General features: G+C 35.9%; 1 protein-coding gene across 5 annotated transcripts in view; it reads left to right on the top strand.

The window, feature by feature from the left end:
• Window positions 1-27,781, top strand: part of ADAM23 (ADAM metallopeptidase domain 23) — a 79,623-nt gene that overhangs the window by 13,419 nt on the left and 38,423 nt on the right. For all 5 annotated transcript variants that reach the window (XM_074593988.1, XM_074593985.1, XM_074593984.1 and 2 more), the window contains exons 3-11: window positions 181-257; window positions 12,984-13,047; window positions 16,365-16,447; window positions 17,141-17,204; window positions 18,377-18,449; window positions 18,973-19,046; window positions 19,980-20,045; window positions 24,307-24,378; window positions 27,076-27,242. In XM_074593988.1, coding sequence (XP_074450089.1) covers window positions 181-257; window positions 12,984-13,047; window positions 16,365-16,447; window positions 17,141-17,204; window positions 18,377-18,449; window positions 18,973-19,046; window positions 19,980-20,045; window positions 24,307-24,378; window positions 27,076-27,242 — 740 coding nt within the window. The remainder of the gene's footprint in view (window positions 1-180; window positions 258-12,983; window positions 13,048-16,364; window positions 16,448-17,140; window positions 17,205-18,376; window positions 18,450-18,972; window positions 19,047-19,979; window positions 20,046-24,306; window positions 24,379-27,075; window positions 27,243-27,781) is intronic.

The raw sequence follows: 27,781 nt of genomic DNA, 5'->3' as shown, positions 1-27,781 counted from the left end.
GGTACAAGGGCAAAGCTTTTCATATGCCTGTGAGATTCATGAAAATAAACATGTTTTCCATAACTTTGCTTATCACAGGTGTTTGTCATGTATTTGTTGCATATGAAGTTCAGTGATTCTTTTGACAACTTGAAATGTTCTGCAAAATTGTATAGTACTCCTGTGTGTTCATGTTTACAGGCTGTACATCTGGCCCAGGCAAGCTTCCAGATTGAGGCCTTTGGCTCCAAATTCATCCTTGACCTCACACTGAATAAGTAAGTGCGCAATTTGAGGTTTCTTTCTTTCCTGCTCTTATTTTCTCTAACTTATGGTACAAGGTCAGAGTACATGAAATCCCAAGATCTGCAGAAAAATATGCTGTTATCCAAGTTTATTAATGCAAAATAACACTGAGCCTTTTTTTAGGTGAGGTGTTATCCGTGCTGACATCCATAACATACATACTTTTAAAATTTATCGCTCATGATAAATAGAGTGTTTTTTAGTAGTGCTTGAAAGGTGTGGATTTTCTTGTGCATTTTTTTACTTATTGATGAATTGTCATGCAGATGTTATTTTGGTTGCCAAACTAGGTGTGTAAGAATATTGTGAGTACTTGTATGAATTGTTTGGCTACTAGTTATCAGATGTTTTGCAGTAAAGATGAACTGGAAACATTTTCCTTCATCCATGCATGATTTTGAAGTTAGGTTGCTCCTGCAGTTCCATCTTTTAAAATATGACACACGGGCTTCAGTGGCTGGCAAAAGATGAGTTAGTACAAAGGCCGGGAATAGCACACAAGGGAAGGAGAAAGAAGGCTTGAAGATAACTGGGTGATCTCTAGCCTCTGGAAGAACTATAGTGTAGTGTACAGTGCAAGACTATGGTGTTTTATGAGTATGCAGAGTAATTACAGTGGGATAATCACAATGCATTTATGAAAGGAACCTATATCTAATGGCCTTTAAGCTACAGAGAATTTCTCCTCTTGGTCTGCTTGCTGCTGTTCCTGTTTGCATATCCAGCCAGTAGCGAGACTGAGCACACAATCCCAAGATGGCACTATACATAGGATATGGCTGGTCACGCAGACCATCACAAAGGAAAAACATTGCCTTTACTGGCACCACAGATAATCGCAAACAGCACTGAAGTAAACAAGAATACAAACAGCCTGATAAAGTTCTTCTCCAGCTGATGAGAATTGGAAGTTTGCTAGTGAAACACATGCACCAGCCCTCTTCTGATTCACATGCACGCCCAAATTCTCAGACTCAAATGTTAACACAGGCTTTAAGATCAGCAAACATTCACGTCTAGGTCTGAGGTCTCTTACTTGGCTTAGACCTTAGGTCTTCCCGGATACAGATCTCCTCATAGTTGTTGACTGACTCTGAAGTTTACTTGCACATCACACCTATGCAGAATAGAGAGCAAAGTCACATAGAAAATACTACAAGTAGGACTCAATAAAAACATAGGACAAACTGCAGTGATAAGGTGGGGGGCTGGACCAAACAAACCCTACTGACTTGCAGCTTACACTAATGACTCTTCTTTTATGCCACTACCTCTCCGTTTTCCCCTCTATTCGTTCCGTCCTGATTCACCTTCCCTACCTTTGGCATTTCCCCTGAGCATCCCAATGTCTGCACATTTCTGCAAGCCCCTACATCCTGTAATAAGTTTATTCTTTCCCAGGAGACCCATGATGACATTGTTTACCACTTCTTATCTGTTCTAAAGTTCTGGTTGAACCTCTTCAAGGCCATGCCTGAGTGACTCCTTACATGGCCTGTCAGTCAGTGACCTAACAGATAATAACAAAGACCAGGAGGCTTATCTTCTGTTCATTAGGGTTTGTGTGTCTGTGTGTTGGTTGCTTTTCCTTATGCTGAATGGCTGTTAACCAAATGCCATCACAAACCCGATAGCCTTACATTCCCCATATCCTTGCAGTGCACCCAACAGCAGTCCAGCCCTGCTGTTTGTCCTTGCTTATTTATAACAACAAGTGGTCCATAAAGAAAGTAAATGTACATATTTTCTCCAACTATGGTTGCTTTATCAGCAATCAAGAAATGCAGTGTCTTTCCCTTCAAAAAGAGAAAGGGAGATCACTTGCTGTGCACCTTATGCAAAGAAGTTCTGTTCTTGGGCTATCAAGAATTTTCTGACTGGCTATATGTAAAGTGCAGGGTGTTCAGGTGCCTTACTTGGTATCCCTACCATTTGCCTCTTTATACATTAGGTCTTCTCCTAGCTTCCTAAGTAATTTTCGACTCTCAAACATTTGACTCTCTAGCTGGTTCTGCTCCAGAAAATAATGACTTCAAAAACCTGTCCTACTTTTTGACCTGACATAAGGAGAGCTACCAGGCTGGTGAGGGGTCTGGAGACGAGGTCATATGAGGAGAGGCTTCAGGAGCTGGGCATGTTTAGCTTGGAGGAGGCTGAGGGGAGACCTCATGGCCCTCTACAACTACCTGAAAGGAGGGTGTAGAGAGGTGGGTGTTGGCCTCTTCTCCCAGGTGAATAATGACAGGACCAGAGGAAATGGTCTGAAGTTGCGTCAGGGGAGGTTTAGATTAGATATTAGGAAGAATTACTTTACTGAAAGAGTGGTCAGGCACTGGAACAGCCTGCCCAGGGAGGTGGTTGAGTTACCATCCTTAGAGGTATTTAAGAAATGTCTAGATTTGGCACTTCAGGGCATGCTCTAGTGGCAGAGATTGTAGGGGTTTGGGGTTTTTTTTTGTGTGTGTATGGTTGGACTCAGTGATCTCAAAGGTCCTTTCCAACCATGAAGATTCTATGATTCTAAAACCACAAGTCATGAAACTTGTAACATCATAAATTGTAAATACCCATAGACAATGATTGGAAAAAGACCCATTCTTGTGTCTCAGTTATATTAATGCGTTCAGCAAAACGCTGCCTTTTGCTACTATGTTGGATTACAATGAATTGTTGTGGGCATACTGGTATTACTAATGTCTAGTCAGAAGGAAAGGCAGAACAACAGGGCCACAGACTTCAGCTGTTAATGTGCTATTGGCCAAAATAATCCAGTTGCATGTAGAATACGTATTCAGAATTCGGAATACCCTTGAGTATGTTGAATGTATGTTTGTATCAGTTTCTCTAAGGTGAGTTAATGTCACCTACTCTGTGTGTTTATTCTGTGTATTCTGGTTTTGTCCCTGCCTTTTTTATGAAAGTTCTTTGCATATATGAAACTAAAATCAGAGGATAGTTGTTGCCTACACACAGGTTCAAGTTTTAAGTTGTCTTTACCTTTGTTAGAATATGTGTCGTCGCCTACCTTCTATGTTCCAGTTGCCCTTTTTTTCACAGCAAGTATTGTATGCAGGACATGAAGAAAATTGGATATTCACTTGCATTAATAACTGTCAAGATTTTGTAAAAAAAAAAAAAAAACAGGTGGCAATTTGAAAGTTTCTGGAGCATTTTACTGTACATTTTTACTTGATGTTTTCTATCTTGCTATAGCGCAACAGCGCAAACAGCTTGAAGGAAATACAAGCCCATCAAACCTGTTGAATTCAGTGTGCAGAGAAGTTGAAATGTAAGATTCGTATGGAGTTCGAATGGGTAATAACTTTTCAGTTGCACAAAGCTACCGGTGTTAAAACAGATGAATGTTTAGGACAACAATTTTTTGTCCTAAAAGTCATTGTTGGCATTTTTTTCTGACACTATGATTCAGGAAAAAAGATTAGTTTTGAACTCTTTAACAAGGTGGGCTGCTCTGAAGTTTCAGACATCTTGCCCCTCGTTACACTTAAACGTTTGACCAATTTCAGGCTGTCAGTGTGATGTCATTGATGACAATGCATAATAATTGCAGATATGTGGATTATGGAAATAATTTGATGCAAAAAGTAATACTTTTTCTAATCTGTAATGGATTAAATAACGTTTTCAATTAATGCTCTTAATACAAAAATGAAAGATTATAGGGTTTTAGGGGTAACGATTAATCCCGTTTGAGAAGTTCAACTTTTTATAGTTCAGATATGATTGTCTGCCCAACTCAATAAATTCCTTATGCAACAAGTAACATGTAGCATTGTCTTAAAACCCAATTTTTATATAAAGAGCCTTGAAAAGTGTTCATTACTTTCAGTAAACTTGTATTTTTGTCTTCAAACAATACTGCCAGTTCATTTGTTGTAACAATGTATTTGAGTAATAATCCTAATGTATCTGAACAACTTCTTATTTTTTCATTTATGTAATATATACATAAACGTCTGAGGTGCTACCAAATTACTTTTTAATGATCTCTTTTCCACCAGCATATAAAAGGCTTTTAAGCTGCTGTTTTTCTGTTGAAGGACAAGTGTTACTTCAGGTAACTCTTATGTCCTGTTTAAAGCTAGCAGTCTTTATGTTCTGGTGTAGTACTAAAACACATTAAAGAGCAGTACTGCCAAAAGCAGGGAATTAAAAATGTCTACTTGCTGGTTTTTTAGTGATGAGGGAAGTTGGCTATATTGTCCGGCAATTTTCAGCTGATGGTCTAGCACCAGTCTCTGAATAAAGGGATCTCTTCCAGCACTGGGGCTGGGGCCGTGCTAGAGCCTTCCCCCACTGGTACTGTGGTGGCTGGGGGGCACATACATGGAATGGGGAATTAGGTACCCGAGCTGGACAGAAATGGAAGGTAAAAATCAGAGACAAAAACTTATCTCCCTTCCTACTGAAAACTTCCCTCAAAATATAGGATTTTGGGGGAAGGGGAGGGAAAAATATCACCAAAACCAGCCTGTATTTTTCATCTTTTTCTTTCTTTTCCCTGTAGAAGTCCACCTTTCCAGGAAAATCTGTTTCCAGGAAAATGGATTTTCTTTTCGATGAAGAGCTAGATTTTGGCATGATATGCCAAAATGATCAACTTTGACATGAACTAAAAAACAAACAAACAAACACCCTACCACTTTTCCACATTTGGCTGTAACATGACTTAAATATTTGAGATATTAAAACATGATGACTCTTGCGAGCAGTGAGTCTCTTATGTGAAGTGCAGCATTACAGCCAACATATTACAGCCGATTTTATCCATCAGTTTAAAACTTATAATTGTTCTGTAGTCTTTGTGGTGTATGTTTCTGTAGGGCTGAATTTAATTTGAAACTAGTCCCAGAGGAGATTACATTGTTAACATAATTTAAAAAACAGTAGGGCAGTAACTGGATTATTTGAGAATCTGTCTAATTCTTGTTTTTTCTCAAAATTCTTTTTTAATGGAAATGGGAAAACTAGTCACAGTTTTCTAGAAGGAAACTTCAAATATTTATAACATTTTCTTAAATAAAAGCTTAAACATTTAGGGTACTGAATAGATCGTGTAAGATACACAGGCTGTGTAATTAAATGTGATATTACTGTGTCAAGTTTAAGTCTAGTCAGCTTTTTAAAATTTGTTACAGATGAGTTGCAAAGAACTCAGTGTTAGCATTTTACAAGAATGTGTGTGTACTCGTGTGAGTAAGTGCAGTCTTGAGCGTCTCAGTGGTAGATAACAGAGCTGTACTGCCTCATTTGCCACTCTCAGAACTGGACGTGATCTATTAAAAATTATCGTTTGCTTCAGTGGACATTTCACTTGCAAAAAGACTTAAGAGACAGATTCTAAAAACCTCTGCACGTTTTCACACATATTAATGTGTGAAAAAAGCTTTCTTGTTTTCTTTTTTTTAATTATAAAAACCTGATGGTTGAAGAAGCTCACTCTCAATTACTGTGTTCAGCTGTAAATTAGAAGCATTAATTATAAGTAATATTTCAGTTACTCGGTCTTCTCTTAATATTTTGTTTCTGTAATTTGACGTGTTTCGTAGAATTCTCTTCAGGTATTTTTTTCCATCACTAGGTTACTAAGATTATGATAAAAATGTGTATTTTGTATTATGTGTATGCACATTTGCACGTTCAATAATATGCACTGTCTAGTGTTTTACTCATTCACTCTTTCAGTACAGTAGAAGGCAGCACCAATCCTGTCATTGCACTCTTCGCTCAATGTCTCAAATTTCCAGCTCCTTGCCATCTGCCTCTTTCATTCCTCCTAGAACTTTCCAGATCAGTCCTTTTAATATTTTTCCTCTTTTTTGATCTCATTTTTCTTCATCTCATCCCCTTATCTTTAGCAAATATTTATAAAAGAAAAAGAGTGTATGTGTGTCTGCTTCTGTATATGTTTTGTAGGGGAGAATTTATAACTCTAGCCATAGAAATTAATGTTGCAGTCCCTGCCTTTGTCGTAATTAAATAATGTCCATATGCCTGCTGTGCAATGCATGAGTAGAGTTGTGCTCCATAAAATGGCTATCAATAAAGTCATTGACTGCAGAGTTTATTTCAACAAGACTGTAAGAAACTCAGCATAGTCTAACTTGTTCGAAATTCCACTTTTTTTTAACTTTTTTTTGGCCTTTTTTTTTTTTTTGGCCTTTTTTTTTTTTTTGGCCTTTTTTTTTTTTTTGGCCTTTTTTTTTTTTTTGGCCTTTTTTTTTTTTTTGGCCTTAAGACCTTACAGAAAAGAAATCTGAGGGCCATTGAAAACAATTATGCTAACTCTGGTTTATGAAATTCTGGTGTCACAGATCACTGGGTGCTGTGAAAACTCCCTGAAAAATTCCTACATGTGTATTTGCAGTCAAACAACATACTAAGAGTTGTCTGACTTGATGCATCTGTTCCTAGGTTATGTTCGTACTCCTTGCTCACATGTAGCCACTGTAACGTGTCAGTGGTAAAGAGCTGTTACCTTTTGAATCTAGTAGATTTTTTGGCCTGTTTCTGAGATGGTCCAGTCTTGTCAATAGTGAGATCTTTATGCTGAAGTGAATTACTAGGATCTCAGATTCTATTACAGTCAGGCTGAAATATTTGCATTTGGAGCTAGTATAAAGCCTGTGTATACTTGACATATGATTAATTAAGTTCATCAAACTAGCTCCTAAGAGTCTATAGCACTGAGTTTAACTCGATTCAATGACAAAGCTAAAATTGTGCAATGTAGTTCATCATGGAAGCATGGATTAAGGGAAGCAAAATAAACTTTTAGTTTGCTGGAGTAACAAAAATGTATCTCTGATTCTGCTATAGTTGTTAATCTAATCTGAAGGTGGTCAAGTCAGCTCTCTGTAATTATAAACAAACCAATTTCACTAGTTTTAGTATGAGAAGGAAAATAAAATAATTTAAAAAACCCACACCTGCATCTGGTTGGATTTTTCTTCATAGTAAGAATTGGTTTGAATTGGGCCGTTAATTCATTAGATACAGAGTATCAGAACATGTGGAGCATTCGTGAATTCTTTGAGAAGAAACCAACGTTTCTTTTGTATATAAAAAACCCCTTGCTTTAAGTGAAGGAAGCTCTGGCAGATATGATTACCCTTGAATGAGACCATTCTGGCAAAGACAGATGGCAACCCTCAACGTTACACTACATGTTAATAAAATTCTTATTGATAATTCAAAACTATCTGTTTTCCAAGCTGGTCATGAAAGAAAGGGATCAATTAAAATGCAGTATTGAATGAACTTGAACAGTTCTTTAAATGAAATCCTTATTTTGTCAATTGCTCTTCTAGGAAAGTTCTGTCATAGCAAATTGCATTGAGGTATTTTCCATGACACAGTACTCATGTCTTCTGTAATATTGTCTCGCTGTTCATTTCTTCATATCCTTTTACATAGCACTTTTTAAAGTGGTATCATCTTCAGCGCTATGGTAAAGGAAAATAGAAAATATAGCAGAAACTGAGCAACATAATGTTCTTAATATTCTGGAGAATGCTTCAAGTTCCTACTTTAAAAATGCCTGCTGAAGTACCCATTAAAATATAGCATGCTGCGTTCTCAGATGGAGGACTTCAGGACTTAACTAGAGAAAAGATCATGAAGAATTTGTTGTGTGAACTCCCTTGAACTGACTCAGGGTTTCTTGCACTGAGGAAGGCAGACTGATCCAGAAAAGAATCTGGAGCATTTTCTGCACCATTCTATATGACTTCAGAACATGCTTTCCTGTCAGTCTTTTCTGGAGATCTTTCCCCATTTGAGGACCTCTTAAAAATACCTAAAACATTATCTACATAATTTCAGTTTAATAAATTTGTTGTCAGGTCATCCTTTTCTCTACCTGAAAGACAAGCCAAACAAAAACAAACACTGAGCAAGACTATGCAAGAAGTGATTTTTAAATAAGCATACTGTTTACTGTTATAGAATCATTATGGTAACAATAGCGGAAGTGAGCGGGGACTTTCTTTGATTCCATAGTTAAGAAAAAGTTGACCTATATATCTGCATCATCAGTTGTTTCTTTTAATTGCTTGGAAACACAGATGCTTGACCCACAGTATCACGTTTGAATTTTTAAGCTCATTCAAGATAATATAAGAAAAAGTAGTGAAACCTTGCTGAATATTTGCAGTATATGTATTCCTTGGAGACACTCTTGTCAGAGCAGCTTCAAAGACAACAGCCAAGTAAAGACTACTGTAAATACATGCTAGAAACTTAATAATAAATTCCAGTAAGAACAGTCGATTCAACAAAGCTTGTGGATATAATTGAAACTGGTAATAGAAACAAGGTTATAGATGGCCTTTTCATTAGATGGCAGTGTCTTGATGATCTGACAAAATGCTGTAGCAAGGTCTTAATTTGTTTTTCACATCTTTATGTGCTACTAAACTGTATCTGTCAAATGGACAAAAACATCTGATGGGTATTCTGTTAAGTAATTCCACTAAACTAGGTTGCTCAGACACTGGTACTGAGCTTGAATCATTCCAGAATACTTAAAAATTAATAATAAATTATTAAAAAATAATAATAAATTGGTAGTCCAATTTTCTGCAGGCTGTGTCCAAGGTTCCTGGAAGCTAACTTGATTACTTGTGTACGAGATATCTTTTAGTCATTTCATAGCCTTTACCTACGCGAATCAATTCTTTTCATCAGGGTAGCTAGGTGCCAGCTGTGGTAAGCCACTTCTCACACTGCAGTTCTCCTGCTAATGAAAACAGCAGCAGTGAAATATGTGCCAGGGAAGTAGATGTGAGTTCTTCAGAAAGCATCTGCTGCTTGCTTTAACAGCTGGCCTGTGTCTTCAAAGGCAGCAGCTGCTGGGAATGGCATATCCCCAGGCATATCCCTGCTGCATCTCTCAGTGTAACTCAGATAGAAGAGCTGGTGGTGCAGGACAGCTTAATAAAAACGGTTACCAATGATAAACTAGGCAGGGTCCTATAGGAAAGGACACAGCAGTCTAAAATTAATTTTTTTTTTCATGAGTTCATTCGGCATGTTGCAATTTGATTTGTTCATTTTAAGGCGTCATACTAATGTGTCACTAGCCTAAATATGCTTTTGTTTGATGCCATCGTGACTTACACAATTGTTTCAATTAAAGCTTGCACTGTTTCTGGTGTTCATAATATTGTAAATCATATTTGCTGTACTGGATGCATTTCTGCTCAATGAAAATGTAAATGGATCAACTGAAAGGTGACAAAATACAGTCCAGTGTTGACAATGCACAAATGTTTTTTTCTAGAAAACAGGGCTGCCTTTCAGAGATAATTTTAGGCATTCTGTGAATGATAATGAAGGAAGAAGAGTTATTTTGTGATGTAGGGAACCCTACTTTGTGCATGAATTCTGTATCGTTCTTCAGGCATCTGTACTTATATATGAGCTCTTAATCAGTGCGTTCCTAGCCTTTCTTTTTGATGTCACTTGCATAAAGGATCCCATCGCACTTACTGGTGAAATTGCAGTGCTCTTCTATGTTTCTGTCTTTCATGTTGGAAAAAATGTTTGAAAGTTATTTTGTTTAAGCCATGTTGGAAAAGGCCTGCAAACATAATGTCCCCCATCCATTCGTCCCACTTCCCCTGAGTAAGATCATGTTTTTCTCAGATTAGCAATACATATTGAGAGATTTCTGGCTGGTTGGAAGTAAGGTGTTCTTGAGGATGTTCGGTGGTTGTAGACAGACACTTGAAATAGTGAAGTGATACAAGGTACCTGGCAAAAATCGGGAACCTACCAAGGTAGAGGCATACAGTTTAAGGAGAAGCTGACTGATTTTTTTTCAATGGACAATTCAAAATTCTTGCTGGTCTCTGGGAAATGTTAAGAGAAAAATGCCCGTGCAGTACGTTGGTGGTTATGTGTGACAAGCTGAGGAACATAATATGACTAATAATGACCAGAAACTGGTGTTAAATACCCTGTTACAGTGTAGCATGAGAATGGGTTTGTGAAAGACAATAGCCTTATAATTTGGATTTTCTGCTTCAGCTTCTAGGTGGTAGATACTGTGTTGCATTTGTCAAAAGGGTAGTTCACAAATTGAAGGTGCGTTTTGTTTATAGCATGGCATTTGGGAAGTATATCGTGAATAGCAGGCCTCAATTTTCTTTGTAGGGAATTTGTTCAATATGGAGAATTTCATCAATGTACCTTGTATCCAGCAGATCCCACAGGACAGTAACATTGGAAAGTCAGCAATGAGAGAAGTGTAGAGTCTACTGGAAAAGCCACTGTCTCCTGCGTCTGTGCTTTATACTTGTACTGTATATGTAGAAGTATTCCATCATAAGCATGTCATGTTAGATATCCTATCGTGTGGGACATTGTATTTACTACCTGAATCAGGAATCCCTTTGCAGTTGGAAGTAATGAGAAGCTAAAGAATGGAAAAGGTTGGCAGATGAAGGACACAACTGGGTTACAACAGTTGTTCAACCAAAATCCAAGAAAAGAGCCCTGAGCTCTGGAAGGATTCTGCAAAGGGTGGACTAAAGAAATTTTGAGCAGCTCTTATGTCACATGAAATGAGATAAATCTAAGAGACAAATGCTGTAATTAATCTACAGTTAGTTGTGAGTCAGTAGACACAGTGGGAAACCACCTACTGCAAGTCTTACAAGATGCCAAAGGCACTAGATAGCACTGAAAGCAGTTCTGAGATCAGTTGTGTAAGGTTACTAGAAGAAGGCAAAAAACGAGGGTGTGAGAGTGTGAGCATGATTTGAAAATGGGTAGATAAATGCTGATCCTGGAATTGGTTGGAGGAAACCAAATGGTCTCCGAGAATCCAAGCAGAAGTGTCTGTAAAAATCTGAATCTGGTCAAGGCCCTTTCAAGCTGAGCATAGTTCCAGGGTTTAACTATCCTAAGTGATTTTTTTAAACTTACATCTGATAAAAGTTTTCCATTTTCCTACTTGTGTCAGTTACCTCTAGCCTTGTCTATAGCATACCATTAAGTACTGAGGACAGCAGTCCTTATGCTTCATAGTAAGTATGAAAAATGCAAAGAAGAAAAGGACATTATCAACACTGAAGTTTAATTGCTTTGTATATGTAATCCTCTTTAGAAGCTTCAAGCCTTGCCACATTGAAGAAGTGAATGTTTGCATTGTAGTCAAGTGCTTACACTATTTATAAAGCATTTGTGTTCTTGTACAGAAAATTTATAGCTTACTATGATACAAATAGAGAAAGTTAAAATTATTTTATGCAACTGAATTTATTTTTAAATCTGCACTTAAAAAACGTATCTATGAAATATTGCTGTCAAAATGAAGGTTAAGACAAATGACGAGACTTCAGTAATTATTCATGGCTATTAGTGTTGGTTTTGCAGGCACAGTGTGCCCATAATGTGGTCTCTGAGTTCCATGAAAAAGGACTTTTGAGACAACCACTGGTAACAGACTTCTGCAGGATCTTCTCTGATAAATGTAGTGCCTGATAAATGCAGCATGAAGAATTGATTTTATGAGCCAGTAGTCACAGAGTTAAAGTGTTATCAAGATTGCTAATAGCCTAATCTGAGTTTGAGGTACCCATTATCATAAGTTGTTGTTCGTTGTGAATTCCCATCAGAGCTATTTTGTTAGACCAGGCTTCCATAATGAGGATGGTTTTTATTCAGAGCAAGAATATTTATGTTTTGATATATATAACACTACCAGATCCTTTAATGCTGTTTTTGGTTTTTTGGTTTTTTTTGTTTTTTATTTTATTTTGAAGAATACAGGCTCTTAGAGGCTTGAAAAATGATGAGAATTATGGATCATATGAAATAAAATGCTAACCTTGCTTATATGATGGGGCCAGTTAACATTTTTAACTGCTTTGCTCTCCCTGGGCTGCTATACTGCAACCCTGATTATAATGGAGTGAGAGGTGAATGGGGCATTGAAGTTCTCCCAGGATGTGTATAAGCTAGCAAATTCAATTTAAGAAAAATGAAACTTTAACTGTAAATTATAACATATGAGAAACTTTTATGCTTCAGGAATTTGTCTTGCCAGAGTTAGGAAAAAAAATAAGAGTGAGAAAAGAATCTGAGAAAAAAAAGTGAAAGGAAGAAAAGGGGTAGTATGGTGTTTTTTTCTGTGCGTTGTTCTTTTTTTTTTTTTTTTTTTTTTAAAGAACATTACTGGTTTTGGAAAAAATTGAGTATTTGCAGTTGTGAAAGTGAGGTACAGGTAAAGTATACACTCTTGTCTTCAGAACAATCATTTTATGTATTTGTTCAGCCTTACATATACCCTGTTTAAGTTTCAGACAAAATATAAAACTTATTTGAAAACAGTAATGAACTAAACATACATTTTGTCAGTACCAGTTACTGGCAGCAAACAGAGTTCTAAAGCCATGGGATATTTTTTTGCATATTTAAAAGGCTGATAATCTAATTGTAAAGCTAAAATACAGGGGATTAGACTGCAGAATGAAATTCCCCCTTCAATAACACTGACTTCTAGTGTACCAGCAAGCCATTTACTGGACACAAGCTGCTTGATTTTTTTAAACTAATTTACAAGAAAAAAAAATGTTTTGAAGATTCTAACAAAAAAACTCAAACCCACCCATAGCAGTAGAAAGAATATTCAGATTTTTGTCATCTTGATTTTTTCCTTTCTTTGACAGTGACTTATTATCTTCCAATTATGTGGAGATTCATTATGAAGATGGGAAACCGAAGTTTTCTAAGGTATTGTGCTCTTAAAATGTGTCAGAATGGTCTTTCTAAAGGAATTATACCAATAAATTGTTAAAAAAAGAAAGTTTTGCAAGACTCTAAACCGCCAGAAGCCTTTTTCCACACCTACAAGGTAACTGTGATCTCATCTTGTAAGGATACCTCAGTAATGCAAGAAGAACTGTACAAAAAAGGAAAGCTGTGTGTTGGAGTGAGGGGTAGGCAGTGGTTGGTGGTAGCAGTGAAGATCATCCAGATACTGCCAGAACAATTACATCTTGTAAAATGTAGGGGGTGGAAGGGTTTAAGTCACCGTGAGTATAGTCTTCGTTAATTATTTACATGTCCTTAGCACAAAGTGCAAGGGGAAGTGATAATGGTAATATAAGACATTCAAACAAACCAAAAAAACTTGCCGTGACTTTTCTTTGCAAGAATTATACAGTTGTGAAACAGTAAATGAAAAACTTAACTCCAGAGGCTAAGGTTTCAGTTATTACAAAACCAGCATATTGCTTGACATCCAATTAATTACATTTGTCAAACTAACTCCCAAATTGAATGCAGTGCCATAGGCTATTGATCCAAAGACAAAGAGATTAAAGTTATGCAAGATAGTTCAGTCCTCACTAATGGAACCAGATCAGTCTTTTTGTTTGTTGTAGTAACAAAATGAGGACTGGTACGTTCCTAGGAAGGTTATAAACTCTATTTTCAGGGAGCGGCTTTTTCATATTTGGTATGAATGCTGGAATATTTGTTGTGAGCTTATTACGTGTGAAATACCTCTCTATTTAGAGTGGAAGGAAGCAAACATTCAAGTTGCATTTATGCCTTCAGCAAGTTGGGACTGTTGTTTGTCCAAGTATTAGGTGTCTAGTTTATTATTTTGCCCTCGTTATAGAGAATCTCAAATAAAACATTATATCTCAGATCAGGGCAAAATTAAACAATTACATTGCAGTATAATTATTGCAATATACTGTTTTGTTTTCTTCCACTGAAGAAGAAAAATAGTTTCATGTCACGTTCTAAGGAAGTTGTTTCATTAAGACTCAGTACTCTGCAGAATAGGCAAAAATGCTAAATGATGCAAGAAAACAATTCCCTCTGGCATTTAGACAAGCTCATGCAATTGTCAGCTGCAGCACTAGCATTGAGCAGTGCGGTTGCTGAATCATGAATCTGACTGGAAAATTATATTAGAACTTTAGACTCAGCAAATGGACTACCTTTGCATGCTGCAGTAACTTGATCCAAACTTCCTAGGGGATGTTTTTTGAATTGATTTATTTAGAAACAATAATAGAGCTCCTGAGGTCACATTAATCTGTAAAAGGCTTCATTATAAGTTCAGAGAATATACACACAATTTGTGTAGGAGATCAAATAAGGACTGTATCTTGGTCTTTTGCAGTGTTTTCTAATCCTTTTTTAGACCTGAATAAGTAAAAGATTGTTTTGTTTCCTGACGTGGATGTAAAGAAGTGAGATCTTGATGAAAAGTATTGCATTTTCTAGAAAGGGATAGTTTATTACAAGAGTGAAAACAATGAAGAGCAAACAGCAATTGCTTTACTTGGATGACCATCTTCTAAAAAAAATTCTTGAAAAGTTACTTGTGTGAGAAAGACAATAACGATTAAGCTGTTAAAAAGCATGGCTTATGCATTCTTACTGATGGAAAGGTAAATATGTAGCGATTGCTTTCTGTGTAGTACTTTGTTTTAATTACGCACAGTAGTCTGTTAGGAATTTCATTCAGAAACTGAATAACTCATTAAATAAGGTGCAAAATGTAAATAATGCTGTGCATTATCTAAACAAAGAGCATTTACATTTTTGATACTTCCTTGATTATAATAATAGCAGAAGGAGTGAGTCCAATATGCTTGTTGGAATTCAGATGATATGACATCAGAATTAAGAATATTTTGATGATGAATGATACGTTTTTCAAACAATGTGTGTGAACCAACCACACTTAAGGGTTTTTAATAAAACTTTTTGAGAATACTTTTTAATTTAGCTGGGATTATTGTTGATAGACATTAAAGACCAACTACTTAAGTGAGGTAAATTAGTATCATTCAGTTTTCCTCATTTTAGCTTCACTGACATATAGCAGCAGAATTTCTGGTATTTTACAGCTTCTAAATTCACTAGATTTCTTTAGAAAAGTAAAAGTAATGCTTTAGAAAGTCCAAGTAATGTTTCTTGGTTTCTTTCTAAACATTCATAGCTTGTACAGTCTGTTAATGTTGCTCTTGGTGCTTTGTTTCTGTTGATAGAAAATAAATATGCTCTTCGTGTTTACTTGGTTGAACCATTCCTATGAAGCCAGTTTATTTTACCCTTAGTCATGATAAGTAGCCCTGTAAGCCTCTAACACTCTCGTGGAGAAGTGGAAGACTATACACAGAGCTTCACTGCATGCCCATTTGGTAGCACATTTTGCACTAATTCTATTCAGCCTAATCCCCGCATCAGTTGACTGTTAAAATCTTGCAGTGCAGCATTCAGCAGGGCTTCCCTTACTTCATATCATTAGGGCCTTTGAGAACTGAGGTTTTGGATCGCAGTTTTGATAATTTAAATGTTGTTAGTTTTTAAATAAAAGGCAGGACCTTGTTTAAAACGTGACTGCCGACTTCCTTAGGGAAACAAAAATCCTGCCAATCCGGAATCATTTGGGTTTTGCATCTATTTGGAATTTTATGCAGTTAAAATCAAGAGTTGACTTTTAGTAGCCTTTTGATATATACAGTAAAAGTGCAACTGTAGACTTTAGTGTTGCTAAACCAGAGTCACTTTCTAGCTCATTCATCATTACTGATGTTGGTACCTACAGTCTAATTATGTAACATTTTAGTTGATAAATTTTTAGTGAGAAAATTGGTAGAATCCAGATCTAAGGCAAATATATGCCAGGTGATTGATGAACACTGTATCACTTGTAATTTTAACAGACCTGGAACACAACAAGAAGCAATTCAATGCTTATGTAAACTGCTTTACATAATATTTTTACAGAATCAATTTACAGAAAAGAAATGCACTTAAAAAAAAAGGATAAAGAATGCTGTGACTTCAAAAAAAGAATAACCCATGATATGGCTTGAAGACTTATATAAATTAATCTTTACTGGGCACGGTTTTTCTCTTATAAGAAATTAGGGCTAGTCATTGGTATTTAGTTTAGCAATCACTGCTTTCTCTGAAATTTTACGTAATGCAAGGTGTTAGATCTTTTTTTCCTTGGTTTTAAGCAAGACATTAAATCGGGATAATTTTGTGCGTGTCATTGTTTGTTTTTTAAACATTATTAGGGCGGAGAGCATTGTTACTACCATGGAAATGTCAGAGGTATCAAGGATTCCAAAGTTGCTCTTTCAACATGTAATGGACTTCAGTAAGTGCATGTTCTCATTTTACAAACGAGGCTATTAACTAATTGTTACTCTTTAATATGATCTCTTAATATGTGAGGGACTGAAACTCTAAAGGCCCAAAGATTTTTGACGTTTTGAAATGCCGGTACCAGCTATGCAAAACTGCTGGTCTTTTGATGCTGTCCCATGAAAGTTTTGAATATGGTAAGTGCAAATAAATATTTCCCCAGATGACTTATGGTAAAGGATAAACAATGATTGTACTTCAGCAGTTTGCATGCTCAATATTCACATATAATTTTGTCAGCCAATAGAAAAATCTTTTTGTTAGATTGTACAAGGAAAAAAATATAAGAAATTAGTCCTCATTAGGATTATTTTCTGTTAAGTGCAACTCAGCTGGTGATTATATTCTGCATGCTTATGTGCATCTTAGGGATTCCTCCTTCCAAGGTCAAATCTTTAGTCTTTTGGGTGCTTTATCATTGCATTGCCGTTACATTCAGTGTTACTTCATTAAAATGTGCATGACCTTTTAAAAAAAATTCTTGGCTTTAGCCACACACAGTAGTAATGAACATACATGGAATTTATTTTAATGTTGATCAGTTTTTCAGCCCTGAGTTTGGTTTTGTCTTGTCAAAAATCATATCCTGAAGTCAAATTAATTGCCATGTAATCCTAAATATCACTTATTTTTCTCTATGTTCTAGTGGCATGTTTGAAGATAGTACTTATTTGTACTTGATAGAACCAGTAGATCTGACCCACAGTACAGTAAGTTTATTTTTATCTAATCTATTTGGTTTGGGGAAAAAGAGCGCTCAAGTAAAAGCAAATAAAAGTATTAGAATAAATCAATAAATGAGTGACCTCTCTCATGCATTTATACGAAAAAACAAAGTTTTTTTTAAAACACTTGATTGGAATTTATTTAAGGCAAGAAATGTGCAAGTATGAATTACCTAAGATTTTTCCCTGCTTTTCTTAAATCTTTCTTTTCCTAGTTATTGTTGATCATTTTGATGTTGGGAGTAGACTAATAAGACCATTTCCATAGCAAATGGTTATGGATTGCCAAAAAGCCTTTATCAATTTGCTCTAGTACTTGAACTAAAGGATTTATAAATTCATAAAAGGGATCTCTGGAAGTCGTTTATTCATCCCTCTCTAAATAGTTGCATCAGATTGGTCTTTGACCTACCACGTTTCTGCAAAGAGACCCTCCCCCCCCAAAAAACAAAACCAAAATCCCAGCAAAAATATGCAATATTTTCCTTCAATATGTTATGTATTTCTCATGGAAGTTACAGACCAGTAGCATCCTACCCTTTGAAAAGAATTGCTTGTTTTGGCAGGCTCTGTGGAGGAGGTGTTACGGAAGAAAAGACGGTTGTTTTCTAGAGCAGATACCAAAATGTGATAATCTGGGGCATGTCAGATTTCTAAAGAAAATATGCATTGAAAGTCTTCTCCTTTGTTGAATACACCAACAAGACAGGGTGAAATAATCCTCTTAAAGATAGTGTATTGATTAATTTCTTGCATTTTGCAGCAGTTAGAAAGATACGTTTTTGTCATAAATAGTAATAGCTGCTTTTCATCTGTGGAAGATTTCAACTAGATATGTACTTTTAAATTTGATTTATTGGAATAAATTGTCTGTGTTCTCTAAGACTACTGCTTTTGAAAGACTTTATTCCAGTCATCTTAAAGACATCTGTGGTACTTCAGTTTTGTAGTGTAGTGAACGTTCTTGAAGCAGAGTGGTTCCATGATTTGTTCAGGATTGCAAATAGATTGCTTTAAATTAGTAATATGCCAAATTGGTACTAAGGTTGCTTGCATTTTATGGAAAAATAATAAAAATTATAAATACTGAAAGAAGTGCCTCACTTTTAACTTGACATTATTAATTAGAAGAAAATGTCACTTATCTTTCTTATCAGGAAAGTAAAAGTAGGCCTCATATCATCCAAAGAACTTATGGAACACAAGCCTCCAAGCAGTTGCAGGACCTTGGTATGTTTTTGCTTATGTTATGAATTATTCAATATTGGAAATAATTGTATATATAACTTGAAAAATTTGAATATTAGGCTAACAGTCTGTATAAAATTTAGAAAAACTTGAAAAATAGATACTAACCTGACTTTTTTTACAATTGCAATAAAATTTAGAGTTGTCAAAACACAGCTGAATTGTTTTCATCCAGGAAGACCTGTATTTAGCTTTCTTCTGCAAATCCTTTAATTTAATCAGTGATATTAATGCTATTGAGGACACGAAATGGAAGAAAACGTATATTCTAAGCCCAGGTTACAATCTCTTTACCTCCCCTTGCATGCTTTAATTCTAACTTTAGATTTCTAAATGACTTGAGTTTTGGTATGAGATAGTTTACATTTTCTATATTTTAAAAAGTGAACTTTTCAATATCAAAGGTGTTTCTAATTTTGATGATCTTAATCTACTTTTGGTTTGGACAGTGTACAAACATAGTTTAAAATAATGCCATGAAATTCTTAAATTGTAATTTGTACAGAGACTGAATCTAGTTCTGAATGGCCCTTTCTGTCTGAACTACAGTGGCTGAGGAGAAAGAGAAGAAAGAGAGCAGTGAGTAGAAGTGTGACCCTGAATTAAGACCATTTATAAAACCAAAACCAAGACCACTAATTTCCAGATTTTTTTAATGTTGAGAGAACATAGACTTTAGAAAACAAGCATTTTTGGTAGATTAATATTGTCACATAATACAATTATCAAATGATAAAACAAGATGACTATTCTATAAAAATAGAATCTTTGGAGAAAAGTGGATAAACTTTCTAAAGTGACAGTAATACTATACATCAATTGAGTGGAAATTTAGTAGTGAAAATGAGTTTAGAATTTTAAGTTTTGAGTCTGCTTGAGGATAAAGAATAATTTTGAATGAAGTCGTACTACTTTGTAGATATCTGACTTTATTTTCATTTGGCTCGTTAAGTAGCATGATTAAATTAAAAATCCAAATGAGGACGCCCAGAACTGAGTTACTGAGAGAACAGAAGCAGACGGTCCTCATGATCTGCACATGCGTATGTGTCAGTTAGGGCAATAACTGAGTTAAAGAAGATTAATCTGTATTTCTTCACTGAGTTGCACAATCCACAGCATGTTTTTTGAGGCACGTCTATTTTTAGTAACTTCCTTCCTCATTAAATCTGTGATGAATAGTACGGTAGACCAGGAGTTTTTAGTGTTTGAGATTTTTCTCCTTTGTGAAAATAAGAGAGGAGGGAAGCAGTGGTTGCTTCTGTGCTGAACCAAAAAGAACAGACTCTAAACATTCTTAATGAAGTGAGTCAGATTCTCAGCCGGTGTCTCTCATAACTCACTAAGTTACTGGAGCTATGATTATTTACCCTATTTGAACATCTGACCCAGTTTTTACAGGTTTACACACCCTACGTAATACTTATGGGTAATCCTATTAAATCAGCCATTGTTATTTTTGAAAATAACTACATCTTCATGATTTCTCAAACAATTTCTTTAATCTATCAGGTATCTCGTGGTATCTTCGAAGAAATGAAATATCTGGAGCTCATGATAGTCAATGACAATAAAATGGTAAGTATATCAATTCTGTGCTAATCTTCCTTTTGATTATAATTTGTAGGTTAATATACAGCATTGTGCTACGTCAGCAACTTTTCAGTCAAATATTTTGCTTATCAGCAACTGTTACCATTTGTACTGTAAGACACAGTATAGGCCATAATACCCAATAATGTTTAATGTGACGTAAGATTTTCTACAGCAATTATATATTCAATATATATATTTATATTAATTGAATATATATATTCAAAATACATCTGAAACACTTTGGTATCATATGGATAATTTAATATGCCCATGACCAACAAAGTAAAGCAGCAAAACGTTTACGTCCAGAATAAACATGCTAAACATTCTAAAATTACATCCTATCACAGAATCACGAAATTTTTCAGGGTTGGAAGGGACCTCTAGAGGTCATCTAGTCCTGCTAAAGCAGGATTGCCTAGAGCACATTACTCAGGACTGCATCCAGGCGGGGTCTTGAAAGTCTCCAGAGAAGGGGACTCCACAGCCTCCCTGGGCAGCCTGTTCCAGTGCTCTGTCACCCTCACCGTAAAGAAGTTTTTTCTCATATTTGATCAGAACTTCCTATGTTCCAGCTTGTGCCCATTACCACTCGTCCTGTTAGTGGGAACCACTGAAAAGAGGCTGGCTCCATCCTCCTTCAGCCCACCCTTTAGATACTTGTATGCCGTAATAAGGTCTCCCCTCATTTTTGTTGCCCTACGCTGGACTCTCTCCAGCAGTTTCCTGTCTCTTTTGAACTGGGGAGCCTTCTTGGCAACAAGGGCACATTGCTTACTCATGGATAATTTACTGTCTACCAGGACCCCCAGATCCTTTTCTTCAGAGTTGCTTTCCAGCAAGTCCACCCCTAACCTATACTGGTGCCTGACATTCTTCCTCCCCAGGTGCAGGACCCTAGACTTGTCCTTGTTGAACCTCGTTAGGTTCTTCTCTGCCCAGGTCTCCAGCCTGTCCAGGTCACGCTGGATGGCAGCACGGCCCTCTGGGGTGTCAGCCACCCCTCCCAGTTTGGTATCATCAGCGAACTTGCTGAGCATACATTCTGTCCCCTCGTCCAGGTCGTTGATGAATATGTTAAACAATACTGGTCCAAGTATTGACCCCTGGTGTTGATCCTTAAGGTATTGATCCTTAAAGTAATGAAGAAAGAGGTCAGAACTTCTTACTTTGAGTTTAGTTTTACTAACTTACATTTGAATGTGGCAAAGTATATAGACAAAACTATCTGATGCTTCTTCCTGGCTATTCCACATGTATAAACAGGATTTATAATTAAGTGCAAGATAAGTTTCTTATTCGATTCAGAAAGTGTTTGTCATCTGATTTTAGGAAAAAAAAAAAAAGAAAAAACCCACTTTTTTTTCCCCTTTTCTCTTGAGGGATGACTGGAAAAAAATCAGACCAATGGAATTTTTAAATCAAATTCTATTGAGAAAACAGTTTCTGCTTATGTTATATGCAAGTAAAATGAACTTTTAAGTTTCTGTAAGAGCTCCTCGCATCTCTCACTCTACTGCGTGTTTTCCCAACGCTTTATGTTGTTGTAGGCTCTTTGTCAATGCTGAGGGATGATTTTAAAGAGCCAGAAATAGCAGATATCAGAACAGGATGCAGTACTTGTTCTAGCGCTGAATAAGATAATACAACCTTCCCTTATCTGTTTTATAAATCTTAGAAGTAGTCTGGATAAAAATAACCTATATTTAATCTGTGTCAGTTCAGCAATTTGGGGGGAATTCAAATGGGTGGAAAGAGTAGGACAGAAATTTCTTTAACTGTTTTCACTTGCAAAGCCACCTGGTAGGAGATTATTGTAAGAGTGCTCACGTATTAGTTGTTTAGGGGTTGGGCACAGTAACTGAAGTTATGGACATTTTTTTATCTTGTTTGAGGTCTGTAGTTGGTGTTCCTTATAAAGAGGTCGTATTTCTAAGTCCCTCTGTTTCCTCTGGCCTCCAGTATTACAGACATGCTTAAAGGACAACCATCCTGTTCACTACATTTGTTACAGGCACTAACTGTTGTCTCTTCTCAGGCTTTATTTGTTAGAACTTTAGACCACAAGCATTCAAGATTTTTTTTGCTTCAGAGTTGTCAGTGACTCAGAAGCAGGTAATAACTCTTTTCAAGGAATAAAATGGATATACTTAAGAAAGTGTTCACAATTACAAGTTAAAGCCTGCCAGTCCAGGAGCTCCCTAAATGTACTTTCAATGTTTCCTGCTTACCAGTAGAGGTCATATTTCTCCTGCAGGAAGATTCTGTGTTGCAAGAAGTATCTTAAACCTCTTGGGACATTGTGTTGTTAAGTGATTAATACTATGTATTTTCAAAAAATTTTCCTTTCCTGTAACACTACAGACACAGCTAAACGTATTTAATTACCTTGTTTCACTTTTTACTGACCTAGCTTAATTTCTGTTTTAGGAGCTGTGTTTAAACACATTATGTCATATGGTATTTAAATACTTTCATGAAAATCAGAACATTTTCCAGAGCATATTATTTTACTTTCCACTTCTGGGAGAGTTTGGGATTGGCTCAAAACAAAAAACCAAAGCCACCCTTCCCCCCTCTCCTATTATTTTGTTCTAGTATCATGGTTCCCCAGGGACCAAAGAGAGTCCTGTGATACGGATACTCTGCTCAGTGTAGATCCAAAGTGCCTACTAGCACTGTAACTGAAAGTGCTTTTTTTTGAGAATGGTTACAGGTGAGGGGTCTCTGCAACCCTATGTTGTAGGATCTTTGGGTACTAAAACCTGCTGTGGGTGTGCTGAAGCATTGTGGAATGTAACAGTGAGTAACTGCATATGTAAAAAATTTATCTTCCTGCAGTCAAATGAATGAGTGTAGTCCTTAAGTTTGATGAACTTTTTGTTATCTCTATGGCATTTCATCCATATAAAACTAGATAGCTTGTGCAAAAATAATTGGAATTTAAAGGGATAGAAAATCTGTTATCTAACAGTATAGTGTGCATGTCATTCTTCTGACTTGCAATTTGAGAAAAAGATTATTTAATTTTAAAAGCATATATGTCTTCCAATTTTACTCTCACCTTCGCACCAAGCATAATTCTGGAAAACAGAGGATTTGTCTGGTTTGTAATTCTGATCTGGGAAGACAGTTAATCATCTAACTTACTTGATGAGAGTAGCTATTCAGTTTCTCAGAGAAGAGTCAGACCCTCTTGTTTCAAGGCCTCTTTTTGGGTACCGTGTTTCGGAGTGGGAATAGCTGACACTTTCATGGAACTTGATAATGTTTGCTCATGAGGTGATGAGATTTGTTGCTTTTAACCAGCAGTTGAAATTAGTAAGAGTTTTTTAATGAAGACTTTTTACCCTCTTTCTTCTATGCAATTTTGTGTTCCTTTTCTATGAAATTTTGAAGACTTGTTTTTCCTGCCTGCAAATCATATTGTGTAATGCAATTTTGGTTTACAATTTTTCAGTTTTTTGAAAATTATGGGTTCATGTTCAGATATCATAGCAGCATCTTTGGAAAAGTTGACTTGGAATGGAGGGGACTTGTGGGGCAGGATGAAGGACGTGAAATAATTATAATATGCACAGAAATTAGGAAGCAGAACTTGTAATACAGCTTATCTAAGTCTACAGAAATGGAAAAAATTGAATTTAAAACTTAAGATACTCAGCTTAACTCTTTCTGTATTCAAACACATATTTACTTTTAGCATGCACTCCCTCTTCCTTTTTGCCTTTTGGTATAACTAATGCTACTTGTCATAGAAGTCTGGTGCTATAGTAGAGAAAGGATGCCTTTGCACAGAGCTGTACACAGGACAAATGGTAAATGCTTCATCTTCATGTCTTGTAATTATAGTCATGGTATGTGGCTAGTACAGTCTATGATATTTTACTCATCAGGTTAAGCACAGTTTTAATTGGTACAGCATCCCCTCAATTTTCAGCTCATACTTATGCTCATGTTTACCTGTAATTTTGTCTCAAACATTTGAACTCTGTTTCTAAATAGGATATTTCTTGTGGCTAAATGCTCCTTCTATAGATGTGGAAAGCTGTCTAGCATAAATGGCTTCCTTTATCTTTCAGGAATTCTGGAATATGAGATATAGGCTGTGATCTGAAAAGCTTCTTGAGTTTTTCCCTTGCTCTTTCTTAAAATATTAATTTTCTTTTCCTCCTGTAAAAATCAAGAATTAATAATAAATATTTAAGTTCTCACTGTGTTCTACTTTTTCTTCTCCTTTTAGTTCAAAAAGCACCGTTCTTCAAATGTATACACAAACAATTTTGCAAAGTCTGTGGTAAACCTTGTAGATGCTGTAAGTATCAATGTTTCTTCTGAAAACTGCATCACTGACTTTTAGTTTAGTGCTGTATTAAAAAAGTTAGCATTAGCAGATACCAGGATAAAATGTAATTTTTATAGGTGGTCATTTTTTTAAAAGCACATTTCCAGTTCCTCTGCAGAAGAATGTGAATGTGTAAGAAACCACTAGATTATCCTTGGCATTTTCTCAAAGCTTGCAATTGACAGAGTTTGCTCTTGGCATGGGGGATTTCAAACTTGAAGGCGCTTTCAATGTCTGTCACTGCTTAAGAATGAGATTTAATCAAGTGTAGATTTGTGAAGCTGCAAGTATAGTTCACAAAGGATGCACTTATCTATTGGGAGAAAAAGAGTGTGAATAAAAATTCTCCTTTATAAATCTGTATTTTGCTTAAAAACAAACAAAATCTCAGCATACTACCTTATAAATGGGTAGCACTGACACGGATACCATACTTGTACCTGTGACTAAATTTAGAAAAATTTCACATACAGCATATAAACTAAAAATAAGTTTTGTTGTAAAATTTGATTTTTTTCTCTTTTTGATATACTTGTAGTGACTACACACATTTCAGAGCTGTGTTTGTAGTGAAAATAGCATAGATTCCGTAGTAGTGATAAATACAATGGCTACCAAAATTCTGACTCAAAGTCCCCTTTTCATATGATGTTATTGATACCAATAGAACTGTGTGATATGATTCAGTGCAAAACATTGTCAACAGTTTGTTTAGTTTGGAGGAAGCAATAAAGTATTTGTTCTTAATATCTTACATATGAAGTATTAGGTATACTGTATGTATATTGAAAATATAGGTGAATATATTTAAAATACATGAAGTACTGGAAGTGTTTTGGAATATTTTTGTGTAATGGTTTGAAAATGCCAGTATGAAGAAAAGTTACAAAAGCAGATAAAAATATTAATAATTGAAATAGTATTTCTGCAATTTATATTGGACATTCCCAAAGAAAGGCTGGCATCTTAATTTTTTTATCACCTGATCATTATTTCTTCATATTTCTTCTGCATTTTAATAAAAGTTATTTAATCTGTCTTTCCTTTCTCTGACTATTCCTTCTGTTTTTCCATTTTTATTTGCTTTATGTGTGTATACAGAAACATTCAACTTCCCTCCAGTGTAGAATTCAGTCTCATCATAGAGATCTTGCAAAATGACATCTTAATGGCCTTTTCTTTAAACAAAGCATGAAAAGGAGCAGGAATTTTCGCCTTGTTATTCCCTTGTGTTCCCAGGGAGTGGGCTTTATTTCTTACTGGTATATTACTGGGAAAAAGATATTGGCTTACGGAGGCTTCCAGGTTCTCTGCCCCCTCTTCCATTCTTTACTTCCTGTTTGCTTCAGGAAATAGTTTTCCTCTCAGCAAACAGAAGTAAAGTCTTTATTGATCCACTCATATATAATTTCTGGGGTTTAATTTTATTGATTTTTCTCATGCCATTAACCATTTTCTGTGTATGTTCTCAGCCTGTCTCCCTCAGATTGAAGCATATTAATATTATTTTTTCCTTCAAAGTTCTTGGACGAAATTGAGCTTAGCTGGTTGCTCTCTCTTGCTCCTATATTTTTTGCCTTTTTTTCCGAAGATGAATATTATGCATTGACTTTTTTATAAGGACAATGCTGCTTTGGTACAAAATAACTAGCGTGCTAGACAGTGCGAGTTTATTCAGTATAAATATCTGTCATAAATGCAGGAGGATATTTGCAATTCATGTTGTGTATTGTAGGTATAATTCAGAAAACTATAATAAAAGCATGTATTTAATATGATGCCTCATGGGACTGACCAAGTAACTTGCTTTTTGTGTATTTTATGCATTAGGCAGCCAATGGATTAATTATCCAGTGCTTTAGATCATAACTAAGTATGATCAGTAAGTGTTCTTCGTGTCCCATGTAAGAGTTTTGATGGGCAGACTGTCTATTGTGGATAAGGAGTGCATCTTTTGTAGATTTGCATGTTCTGAATAACCTTAGTTAATAAAACTTGGCATTTTATGACCTGAACCTAGGGAGAGCAGCAGTTTTATTTCAGAATGAAGTACCATGCACAAAGTTAAAATGGATATTTTAAAGCCGTTTTGTAATTATTAGAGCCTGATTTTCATTTCCTTGTCTATTGCTACAGTGACGCTAATAGTGAAAGAAAAAAAAAAATATTCTTACTTAATTCTCACATGACTTTAGTAGCATAAAGTGATCATACTATAAATGAAAATCAAGGATTATGTGAATTAAATTTTGGATATATTGGAGAACCGAGAAATTATTTAATCTTGACTTAAGAATTGGCTTTGGCTATTCTTTGTCTTTGAGATGTTTCTTTTCTTTTTCTTTGAGATCACCCAGTGTGCCTTTACATTTCTTCTTTGCTGCTTCTTGTACAGGTTTTCTGTAAAACTCAGTCATGAAATTATTTGTCAGGAGAATTTTAAAGAAAAGGGAGTAGCTCAAAAAAGCAACAAGGGTATTTTTTTTGTCCTCTAAAACATAAAATTTAAGATGATCAGAATATTAACTTTTAGGCATTACCAGCTAACTGTTTCCCATGTTTCCCTCCTGCTTTATCCCTCTTGTCCTTCCGCTTTACTCTTACTGGCTAACTGTGCATGTTTGACCCAGTGTTCTACTCCTGTGCCTGTCCTGTCTCTGCCCTCAGATATACAAGGAACAGCTGAACACCAGGGTGGTTCTTGTTGCCGTGGAAACTTGGACAGAGAAAGATCATATTAATATTCACCCTGACCCTCTGCAGATGCTTCATGATTTCTCCAAATATCGACAGCACTACATCAAACAGCATGCTGATGCTGTGCACCTGCTATCGTATGTACCATTATACTGTTGTTTAGACTATTACAGTTTTATGTACTTTTCTGTCTACCACTTTTATCTACCTGTCTCTTCTTGCTTACTTTTGCTTTGTAGTCACTACATCAGTCAACATCTGCCTTCCTTAGGAAGCTTACTCTATTTTTTACCATGTTAGTCTATTTTTAATAGGTGTGGTATATGGTCACGTTGATATGTATCTATAATGAAACTTTAATGTCTTTGCAACCTGGAGACAATGTCACATATTTGAAGTGTCTTCTGAAGAGCACTTAAGGACATGTAGTTTTGCTAATCAGGTGTGTAATGTACTGCTTTCCAGTAAAGAGCAGGAGAGGGCAGAGCTGACAGTATTATGTGTTGCCACAAGAGCATTCCAGTTACTATATTTAGTCACACATGTGGCTGCAGTGATGATTTGTTAATGGAAGGTCTCCTCCTTTAGAGCTGTAATGAATTGTTTTCTGAGACACAATGCATTTTGAGGGGAAAGTCCACTCGCATCATTAGGCACGACATCAGCCTTAACCAAC

This window comes from Larus michahellis, chromosome 7, assembly GCF_964199755.1.
Source record: "Larus michahellis chromosome 7, bLarMic1.1, whole genome shotgun sequence".
Taxonomy (NCBI): domain Eukaryota; kingdom Metazoa; phylum Chordata; class Aves; order Charadriiformes; family Laridae; genus Larus; species Larus michahellis.
The sequence above is the reverse complement of the archived record's forward strand: the minus strand, read 5'-3'. Positions and strand labels throughout refer to the sequence as shown.